This window comes from Octopus sinensis, linkage group LG5 (assembly GCF_006345805.1).
Source record: "Octopus sinensis linkage group LG5, ASM634580v1, whole genome shotgun sequence".
Classification (NCBI taxonomy): Eukaryota; Metazoa; Mollusca; class Cephalopoda; order Octopoda; family Octopodidae; genus Octopus; species Octopus sinensis.
Genome location: NC_043001.1, coordinates 99,722,744 through 99,735,193, shown reverse-complemented (window position 1 = coordinate 99,735,193; position 12,450 = coordinate 99,722,744). Strand labels below are relative to the sequence as shown.

General features: G+C 36.2%; 1 protein-coding gene across 1 annotated transcript in view; it reads left to right on the top strand.

Annotated features, from left to right (window-relative positions):
- Positions 1–12,450, top strand: part of LOC115212229 — a gene marked incomplete at its 5' end in the record, with an annotated part of 45,400 nt that overhangs the window by 31,813 nt on the left and 1,137 nt on the right. Inside the window, one exon of the mRNA XM_029781067.2 lies at positions 4,817–4,992. Within this exon, the coding sequence (XP_029636927.2) occupies positions 4,817–4,992 (176 nt within the window). The remainder of the gene's footprint in view (positions 1–4,816; positions 4,993–12,450) is intronic.

The window sequence follows — 12,450 nt, the reverse complement described above, 5'->3', positions numbered from 1 at the left end:
GTTCCTGTTTTACTTCCCCTCACTTCATCCCCTTTCGCAGAATTTATTTCGTGTGTGGGCGATCATTTGCAACCTCGTCCCATCTCAGGACAGCCAGATCAAGCGACTGCATATCTCTCTTCCAGACGTCCTTGAAATGAACACAAGGTTGTCCTTGTGCCCTTGTGCCAGTGGCCAATTCCCCTTACAGGAGTTCTTTTGGGATCCTCCCATCTGGCATGCAATGTACATGACCAAGCCAGCACAGATGATGCTGCTGGAGCAGGGTGAGTACATTGGGTATCTTGGCATGATTGATGACTTCAGTGTTGGTGATGCAGTCAGTCCACATGATATCTAAGATGCATCTCAAATGATGAAGGTGAAAAATGTTGAGATGCTGCTTCTGCTGGAAATAACAACCCTAGTAATAAGCAGTAGTACCTCCCATTCTACCCTTCAATATATTGAAGCCTCTCAGCTTCTACAACTGAACTACTGTCAAAGTCTGTTCTCTTCCCTCTCTGTACTCCTGTCTCTTGGACACCCACCACCACTTTCTCTTTCTTTATGCTTTTATTTTTTGGCCAACCACTGAATCATAAGTGCCAGGCATGGGCTGTCACTGATTAAACCATCAACCCCACAGAGCTTGCTTTGTGAGGCAGGTGTTTTTCTTACTATTTGGTCACCATATACACACACACACACACACACACACACACACACACACATATATATAGATATAGATATATATGAAGGGCTTATTTCAGTTTCCGTCTATCAAATCACAAGGCTTTGGTCAGCCTGAGGCTATAGTAGAAGACACTTGCCCAAGGTGCCATGCAGTGGGAATGAATCCAGAACCATGTGGTTGGTAAGCGATCTACTTACCACACAGCCACTCCTGCACCTGTCAAAGGACGGATGAACTTTCAAGAGTCAACAGCCATCCAAATAAGCAACTCTCATTATTAGTTGCGCTGCTTATTAAGCCCTTACTTGCTTAAGACAGCAGCAATAATAACCAAACAGAATATATTATATTCATAAAATTCATTTGAGGTACATAATAGATAAAAGTATGAATATAATTTATACATGTATACAAACCACATTACTACAGCAATAGCCCAATCATTTCATTTTCTTGACACACTTTGTCCTTTCTCTAAGGATAACAATTTTATTCTACTCGCATTGGCCACTTAAATCCAATAAGCATTGCACCATACCTTTATCCATCAGTGAATATTGGACATTTTAAAAACAGTTTTAAATCAAGGCTACTTAGCAATTTTAAGCTAACTGTTTATTTATAACACGATAGTATCAGTTATCAGATTATTTACTGCACTAACTGTATAATTTCTATCAAACTAGATAAGTATTATCTCTTATATAAATGTTATTGGTTAGATATATATATATATATATATCCTACCAGGAATTCACAATGATCTCGAACCCACAAGAGAGACAGAGACAGGCAGAAACAAGAAAAATGCCCCTTGTATTTGAATACTATGCAAATATTCTTTTAAAAGACTTTTCTTCTAATTTTGCCGAAATTTAATTGTTTTCCATACTTACAGTTGAAAAAGTCTCAATGACTGAAACCGGTATTGAAATGTTTTTTATAAAATTATCCTAGCATTTTCTACCTTGACTTTTTTTCCCATATATATATCATCATCATCATCATTTAGCATTCATTGTCCATACTGGTATAGGTTGAACAGTTTCACCAGGGCTGGCAAGCTGGAAAGCTACACTAGACTCCAGTCTAATTTGACATGATTTCTACAGCTGAATGCCCTTCCTAATGCCAACCACTCTGAGAGTGTAATGGGTGCTTTTAGGTGCTACCAGCTTGGGTGTCATTTGTGTGACACTGGTTTCTGCCACGACTGCAATTTTATTTGGCTTGATGGGTCTTCTAAAGCGCAACATAATGTTTCTGTGAGGCCCAACACTGAAAAGGTACTTTTTACTTGCCACTGGCACACACACACACATATATATAAATATATATATACACATACACACCAGCCCTGGTCTAATTGTCCAACCCATCCCAGCATGGACAATGGACTTTAAATGATGATGATGATGACATATATATATGTATAGATGTGTATATATATTTTTATGGACTCTCCTATCGTTAGATGACAGGAGAGGGTTCTACAGTTTCTTGCCAAACAGTTATGCAGGTGATTTGTTTATACTGATCAACAGTTTATGTTACACATTAGCCCACTCCTTATGTCAAATCAGCATTACCTGTACAGGTGCACTAGTGTACCATGCATCAAGTGTCAAAATGACTGCAGAGTAACGTGAAATGAAGTTTTTGCTCAAGAACATAGTGCACCACAGGATCTGGGAATCAAAATCAATCTTGCAATTGTGAGTGCAACCCCCTAACCGCTAGGCCATGTGCTTCCACACGTCAGATTTTGCTATGATGTGATCAGCATAGTGCGCTTTTGATCAGGTGTCAGATGTGGCACCCGCTGAGCAGAAACCTTCATCATGTCAAGTTCATTGTGAAGAATGTTCTCCACTCTGTCACACAAAATTCTAATAGCATTGACTATTTGGTTTATAGTCAGTCACCTGTCATCCATCACCAAGTGACAAACACAGTGTTTTCGTCGATGGTGGCAGTTGCAGAACATCCAGCCCTTGGGTCATCTTCAAAATTCTCCCCTCCTAAATTCGGCTGACCACTTTTTCACTATTGTTAAAGCTGGAGTGTCATCCGTTAATGTAGTAACCATGTCACAATTAATATCTGTTGATTTTTCAAGAGAAGTCACTATCAGTTAATTTTGAAGTATCATTGAACGGTCAGGTGTCAGTTTACATGGAGAAAAAACACTGCAGTAGTTAAAAAGAAGGGTTGAAATTAATGCATGCAATATTTCACAACTCTAGCATGACTTCTTCACAGTCAGCCTATGATCTTTTCAGACCCCACTCATATGTCTGTATGTATGTACTTATGAATAAATATGCCCACATCCAAATACTTATATGTACCCACACACACGTTGAGGAAAAAGAAATTGAAAGTCACCAAGAGAGACGGACAGATAATGTTTGCATATTTGATATGCAAAAACTATCAAAATATGCACACTTAAATTATTAATCGGTTACCTGCATAACTATTGTTAACACTCCAGCATCAGATCTCCTTCCTACGCTGCACATTTGGAATAACTTTTTATTTTTTGTTGAACATGTACGTGGCATATAAAAAGCACCATTCGAGCATGGTCGATGCCAGTGCTGGCTGACTGGTCCCGTGCCAGTGGCACGTAAAAAGCACCATTCAAGCATAGTTGATACCAGTACCATCTGACTGACCCTCATGCTGGTGGTGCATAAAAAGTACCCACTACACTCTTGTAGTGGTTAGCACCCAGCTGTAGAAACTTTGCCAGATCAGATTGGAGCCTGGTGCAGCCTTCTAGCTTGCGAGCCCTCAGTCAAACCGTCCAACCCATGCCAGCATGGAAAGCGGACGTTAAACGACAATGATAATATACAACATCAATGATGATACATCTATTTTACTTCGTTTTACTCTGCCAAAAGATGTTTTAGTTACTGCTTATATAAAAATGCTCAATTTTCATATCTCATATCATTCTTTATTTCTTTGTTGCTTTATATTTGTGTTTGTCTTGTTTTTACTTTAAATTCTTATTATTTCTATTGAAGTATAATATATGGCATGAAGTCATTCTTATTATGCTATTTTACTCAGTCATTGGCGGGAAAATGGTATTCTCAATAAACAGACAATTCTTTGCACCACTTTCTGCCTTCATAACCTTGGCTAACAAGCAATTACCATTTAGAAGATATGGAATTAACTTCTGGGGTAATGCTTTAATTCCTGCTTTTCAGTTATTATAACAACAATAATATCTAGATATGTGTTGTATATGTTCTCTTAGCCTATATATTATGTGTATGTATGCACAAACCTTCTTTCTCTCTCTCTCTCTCTCTCTCTCACACACACACACACACACACACATATCTGTCAAAGCCTGTTTCATGATTTTTATGACTGATTTTCTTAAAAAGTAACATTATAATAAAGAATGCTTTCTGTTTTCAGCAATGGGTGTGTTCTTTCCAACAAATATGTTTTGCCAAAAGAAATCTGTTCATATTCCTGTTTAGGTTGATTATCATACATGGCGGTGCCAAAAAGTTCCTGGCTTTGGTTAAAAGAAAATATAGGAGCACCGGTTAATTATGGTTTTATTCGACATATTCCCCTCTCAGATTCACACACTTATTGCAGCAGTCCTTCTGATTTTCTCAACCCTGTGAAAGAACTTAAAATGTTGGGCCTCCAGCCATGCTTTCATGATACCCTTAAAACCACAAACTATTCACCACCCTCTCACACTCACTATTGTTGTTACTCAATGACAACATGCAGTTATCTACCTCCATGCATTCACACACACACACACACACCACACACACACACACAATAACACTGCTTCTATTTTGCTATTTTAATAACTTCCCTATCTGTTGCTGTAACCATTGACAATTTAACATCAACTTCATTCCAACAGATTTGATTCCAAATAAGAGAAATGTGTTTCACTCTTAAATGACAAGTCAAATCATGGGATCTTATCTTCTCTATGGCTAGTGTCACTCGAAATTACAAAGATTTCAGAATTGAACCAAATATTTGGTTCTGTTACCCTCTCCTGTATTCTGTATTTCTCACCAGTACAGCTGAAGTCTTGCAAGAATACATGTTTTGAAAATGGTGCTTTTTTTTTTTATGCAGGAACACATTATTTCATGAACCTTTCAAAGAAGTTAAACTGTGAAGAACTATACCCTGTATTTCTCACATACACTGATGGAAAATTGGGTGCCTTTGGGTGGATGTTTCAAGGGAAGCCACCAAAAAATAATAAATATGACCTGAATTGGTATTATCTTCCACCAAATTTGTATGCAGTAAGTAGACAAATATTTTCTCACTTTTTATATAAATACAAATCCTATTTCCAGAAAATCTTCAAAGTGCTTTACATCATTTTTGATAAATATTTTTCTTTTTCAATTTATGTTTTTTTTTTTATATAAATATATTTTTTTTTAATTAAAACTCTTTCAGAGATTATAGTAGGTTGATTATGGTTTTGCTGGGCCTTTATCACCAAAGAGAATACCTGAGTATTCTCTAGGATTACCAAGAGTTCTCTGATATTTGAAATAAGTAACTTTTATACAGGCCTAATATGTTTGTTTCATAATGAGAAGTAACTGCAAAATTTTAAAATTCATATCTTCCTTAGATAATTAAAACTATGAAGGAAGCACTTGTAACTGAGGATCAAAACTATTTCACACACTTGGTTTCCCACAAACATTATCTTATGACAACACTCACTTCACAGCCTCATATTAAATGAAGATGACATGATTAATTTTAGCATATATTTGGAAGTGTATTGGAAGTGGCATTTTGCTCTCTAGTCTGTTTTCTGTTTAATGAATATGGCATCATCTCATCTGATTGCCTTGAACTGATCAGTTACTGTATATTATTAAACTTTTGATTCTTGTGCACATAAGTATATATAATACATGGTGTTTGTCAATTTTAACCCACGCTGGTGGAAAGGGGAGAGCAGAAATTCTTCGCTTGCATATTCGAATTTGATAGCACTTTTAGTTCGAGCAGAATTCTAGAGGTGATAAGAAGCCGAAAGGGTATGCTCCCGACTTTCAGTGTTCCCAAATACGATTCAAGGAATTCTGAGCTGACGAAAGAAATGTCGAATTGACTAATCTAGAAACGTACGTTCTCAAATAACCTTTGCACTTGATTTTTTAATGTTTTTTCCCCCATACCTTTGTGAGTTGGTTTAGGCAAGCACTATCTGAGAGAGATCTTCTTTAAGTATTAGAAATAGCTGAAGAAATTTCTTTAGCTGCTATTTCTAATGAGTTCAGTATGTGGCAAAGTAATTTATTTTACTTGAAGACAAAAATATGGTGCCAGACAAGTGATCTAAAATTTTTCACATTACGATATATATATAATATATATATATATTATATATAAATATAATATATATATATATATATATATATATATATATATATATATATATCGTAATGTGAAAAATTTTAGATCACTTGTCTGGCACCATATTTTTGTCTTCAAGTAAGTTAGTCCAACCTTTCCATCAAAACTGATATCAAAATACTAAATTAATAATGATTGCAAGACAATGATTTTTTTTAAGAATCAGTAAAGACAGAGATGTACGTATCTATCTACATATTGTGTGTGTGTGTGTGTGTGTGTATATATGTTTTTTCACATGCACACATATCCGTGTGTATATGTATATACATACATACATAAAATTAAATATAAGGAGGAAATTTGACTACTTATATATATATATATATATATATATATATATATACACACACACACACACACTTTTTTCAACAGAAAGTATTCATATAATTGAAACTTGTGCCATTTTTTTCAAAGATTTTGGTAGTGTCTAGACATAGCTTATCCAAGCAATTGTATCTTCCTGTGAAGTTGGTAATTTCAGTCTGTAGAAATTTTGTTCTTTAAATGTTAATGTGTTTGAATGTGAACACTGATGATGGTTCACATGCATATTCCTTCCAGCTATCATTAAATCCTGGTTCCTTATGGAAATGAATAGTCTTGGCTAATTGTTTTCTGCTAATGCTTTATTCCTTTTTCCATTGATTAGAATGGAAGGAGTTGCTTTAGAAATGTGTTCAGTATGGTGTTGATGTTGAATGTAATTTGTGTAAACCTTTGTCACTGTTGACAGACTAAATTCTAGAGTATCATCTTTACAGAGTAAATATTTGTGTATCATCTTCAATCAAAACAAGAGGATGTTTGAAACATTAACATTCATTTATGATTTATTTTGAAATTACCTAGCTTAACCTTCATTCCTCCAAAACAGAAAAGTGGCTTGTTTTGTACAGAATTTTCATTTATAAAAACTTTTTTAAATAATTTAAGTAGAATAGATGCAATTTTGGAAGTTGATCACAGTACTCCAATTATTATTCATATCTTTAGGAATTTATAACTTAAAATTCTCTTTAGTTATTATTGTGATTCCTGGTTTAGTATATTCATCATCATCATTTAACATCCATTTCCCATGCTGGTATGGATTGAACAGTTTGACAGCAGACATATACACAGTCCTTAGACACATCGGAGTCTTATCAAAACAGCCAACACATGCTAGCATGGAACATGGACATTAAATGATGATACAAAAATACATATAAATATGCATATATACACACACTCAGAGGAAGATATGGGATGGGGTGGTGAAGCATGATCTTCAAACTTTGGGCCTCACAGAGGCAATGACTAGTAACTGAGGCCTTTGGCGATATGCTGTGCCTGAAAAAAATCAATCAAGCCAAGTGAAATCGTCGTGGCTGATGCTGGTGTCACAAAACTGGCACCTGTGCCAGTGGAACGTAAAAAGCACCTTTCAAGCATTGGGCCCCATAGAGGCAAAGTGGCTGATGCTCCTTTCAAGTGTTGGGAGACAATGACCAATATCTTGGCATTGTGTCGTGCTTGAGAAGAAGACCCATCAAGCCAAGTAAAATCGCAGTCATGGCAGATACTGGTGCCATGAACATGACACCCAGGCTGCTGGCATGTAAAAACACCGATTACACTCTCAGAGTGGTTGACATTAGGAAGGGCATCCAGCTGTAAAAACTGTGCCAAATTAGTCTGGAATCTGGTGCAGCCTTCCAACTTACCAGCCCTGGTCAAACCGTTCAACCTATGCCAGCAAGGACAACAGACGCTAAATGATGATGATACAAATACACTAACAAATATAAACAGACTAATAATATGTCTTTTGTATAATACATCTGTTTCACTAGTTTATTTAGGTATACATCAGTATATTCATAACCAATGTTATTGCACAATATATGATATATAACATTTACCTCCATATATACATACATATTGGTCATCAAGTATAAAATTTGTAGTAAGGCATATGGTAAACTTTGATGTGCCATTATTATATTTTGATAATCTTTATTTTTTGTTAGAAAGCTGACACATGTTCTAACTCATTTTGCACTTTATAAAGTATTTAAAAATCATTTTTTGCTATTTTTGTTTAGAGATGGATAAGTCGGAAATTCATACAGTTTTGAAATATGAGTTCTTTCTTGGAAATACAGCATCACAGACATCTTGGAATATTAATGTTTATTATACAGCAGACAGTATTAAATTGGTTTGCAAAATTTCGTTCTGGTAACTTTGACCTCACAGATGAGCAATGCAGTCGCTCAGAAACAAAGGTGGATAATGACAAACTGAAAGCCACCGTCGAGTCAGATCCATCTCAAAGTGCCCATGAATTATTGCTGTTGTTTGGTGTTAGCAAGCAAACAATATTGACTCACCTAGTTCAAAATTGGTAAAGTGAAAAAGTTGGATATGTAGATTCCACATCAACTCAATGAAAATCAGAAACAGCAACGTTTGGAAGCCAGCATTATGCTACTTCTCACCACAAAAATGAATCACTTTTGAATCGAATTGTATGTAACGTGATGAGAAATGGATCCACATCAACTCAATGAAAATCAGAAACAGCAACGTTTGGAAGCCAGCATTATGCTACTTCTCACCACAAAAATGAATCACTTTTGAATTAAATTGTATGTAACGTGATGAGAAATGGATCCAATACAACAACAGTAAATGTTCAGCACAATGGTTGGACAAAGACAAGCCACCAAAACACAACAAAATTCATCAAAAGAAGCTGATGGTGTGTGTTTGGTGCAGGTCTGGAGCAGGTGTGATCCATTATGATTTCATTAAGCCTGGGTCATCAATCAAGGCCGAGTATACTGCAGCCAACTGGACCAAATGATGCAGAAATTTACAAAGGAAAAAAACAGCCTAGATTAGTCAACTGATCCACTCATATTTTATTCCAAGACAATGCCAGACCACACATCGCAAAAATGACATTGGCAAAACTACAGGAGTTGGAGTTGGAAGTTCTCCATCATCCACCATACTCACCTGATCTTGCCCCCACTGACTACTTCTTCCAGAATTTGGATGACTTTTTGAAAGGAAAAAAAATTAATCCCAACGATGCTGTAAAACAGGTCTTCCAAGGTTTTATTGACTCTAGATTGCCAGGCTTTTACAGTTCTGGGCTGGACAAGCTACCGCTGAAATGGCAAAAGTGTATTGATAATATGGGTGCATACTTTGATGAATAAAACTATTCTTTGTATTTATAAAATACAAACTTTTTTCTTTTCTACAAATGTCATACTTGACGACCTAATACATACATAAACCTGCATGTATGTTTATGCATGTATCTGATGTATGGTAAAGTTATGTAGTCTCATGTTCAAGCCAACCACATGGTATCTTGGGCATGTTTCTTCCACATGCAGCTATGTACTGACCGAAACCTATTGAATGGACTTAGTGGAAAGAAACTGAAAGAGTCCCATTGTGTGTCTATGTATACATGGGTTTATATAGATGTGTGTATGTGTGTGTGCATGCGTTTGTCTATACCCTGTCTTGATATCATGCACCTATTGCAAGCATGCATCATCATCATCATCATCATACTACAGGCAATGCCATTCATTTCTAGCCTGTGGAAACACGTCTGGCCTTGTGGAAATTTACTTGGAAACATTAACTTGATGGCAACAAGAAGGATAGACTACCTCAACAAATTTCACCTGATATTTTAAACAAATGCGTACAGGTGTATCTCAACTTATGCCGGTGTTTGCTTCAAAAATATGACAACTCACAAACATGACATGACAGGAAAAAATAAAAATCAAATAAAAAAAATCATTGAAATTCATTAAAAGAAAGACTTCAAGCTGGTATAGAATATTGTATTTTAAACATTTAAATACAAATAAAAAATTGTGAATGTCAAGAAATAATAAAAGAACCAAAGAATAAAAAATATAGAAAATCATTTACCTGATTGCTGCTTTCAATGTGCTTGAGTGGCCAGAAAAGGAGGTTGGAGGAGAAGCATGGATTACAGCATTGATATTGATGTCAAGGGAATAGGTTAACCATCAGATGTTTCCAATTCAGACAGTCAACTTTCAATGTGCTGCAAGAACTTGTCTAGAATGGTTAAATAGTTTTACTCTTATTATTTAGGATAACCCACTAAGGAGCATAAGTGTTGTGAAGAGCCCCCATAACTTTAGCCAAGCACTTAGGATCAGGATCCAACCCCTCAAAAATGGCTAGTAATTTCTTAATATACATAAAAGCCTGCTGCATTTTAGTGATGAAATGTTTTTGTTCTCATTCTGGTTGCTGCTCTTCTCATTGTGTCTGTTCCTGAAGCTCCATTAACTCTTCATTTGTGAGTGGTTCTATGACAGCATCAATTAATGCCTTGAAATCTTCTTCCTCCCATTTCTACTTCTTTCAACAAGGCTATCCTCTTTTTGCATCTGAACAGTCAAAGCTTTTGAAATTGTCCTCAAATCAGATGCTCAGTGTCTTCCAAATGGCATTCATAAACATTTCTGATACATCCTTCCATGCTGAGTTGATACTAAGAATAGCCTTACAAATATTATGTCTTCCAAAAATCATAGAGTGTAGTGCCTTCTTCCATTTCAGTTGCTGTTACATCCTGCCTGAACACTTAAGTTAGACATGCTAGTCTGGTCCATAGGCTGCAGTAAAGAAGTGGGGTGTTAGGAGGTATGTAAACAAGAGTGATATTATGATGAAAGTCAATGACATTTTGCAGGCAGCTAAAAGAGAATCTCAAATGGAATTTGCTTCTCTTTACAGTACTTCTTGACTATTGATTGCTGGACACCTTGAAGTCAGCAATGAGTATAGCAAGGAATTTAGTGTACGAGTACACCAGTGATTGGTTCTCAGCCCTCTCTTGTTTATGATAGTCCTCCAGGCCATAACAAGAATTTAAGACTAGCTGCCCTTGGGAGCTCCTCTATGCTGATGACCTAGTTCTTATTACTGAATTGCTATCAAAGTTACAGAAATTTCAAGTGTGGAAGCAAGGTCTAGAAGCTAAGGGCCTTAGAGTTGATGGAGCAAAGTCCTAGTAAGTAGGAAAATAGACAAATGGGATGAAGTGGTGAGAAAGGATCTTCAGATGCTAAGCTTCACTGAGGAGATGACAAGGTATCAAAGCTTCTGGAGCTTTGCTGTGCTTGGGAAGACACATTGAGCTAAGTAAAATCTTGTCCATCTAAACATACAAGCACATTCCTCTATCAGCCAAGTGATCCTTGTCCTGAGGGTCCACAAGTGATGGCGTCACATGAAAGCACCAATGCCAGTGTCACATAAAAAGCACCTGTACCAGTGTCATGCAGAAAAGCACTTGTTCAGAGCCAAGTACAAAGTCCCTGTGCTAGTACCACTTATAAATCATCCATGCAGGTGCCATGTACGAAGCATCTGTGCCAGTAGCACATATAAAGCACCTGTGCTGGTGCCCTGTAAAATGCACCCAGTAAACACTGTAAAGTAGTTGGTGTTAGGAAGGGCATCATGCCATTAGAAACCATGCCAAAACAGACAAGTGGGGCCTGGACAGCTCTTCCACTGGCCAGCTATTGTCAAACTGTCCAACCCATGGAAAACAAATGTATAATGATGATGATGAATATTCCATGCGTTCATATCAAGATAAATGAATACACCCTTGTAACTGTTCAGAAGCAGGGTGAGTAATTTCATTTTCAAAATTCTTGTCTCACAAATGGCTACGATATGTAAACATAGTAACCTGAGATCATTGAACTGGTGTCCCTTCTACCTTGCTGACACTAGGTGATGTACACTGTTTGCTGTTAAAGAAATTAATGGAAAAAAATAAACCTCAACTTCAGTCAATTTATCTGACATTCTGTTTGTGTCAGCAAACGTATTTAAAAGAATAAATTTTTTTTTAAAAAACCAGTATTGGAGTGGAAAATCAAATAAAATACATATGAAAATATGAGCAAATTATTGATTAAAGCAGATCAACGCTAATATTTTTTTTAAATATACATATTACAAAGCTTAGACTATTTACATGGTTAACAGGACCAATAGTTCTAGCAATCCACTGTAAGGTAGCATTGTAGTGTGTACCAGGAAATTCAAGCATGCATTTATGTTTGCTGTGTATAAATTTGTGCTTTTCTTAATCCACCATGCCCACAGAAAAAGCCCTACCTCTAAATATAATCCTGGTGATCCTTCAATGTTATACCGTTCCTTTGGATGATAAAATGGCACTAATCAAACACTATGAAAAGGTGAAAAGATGGTAGTAATAGCTCATGTTTATGGCTCAATGG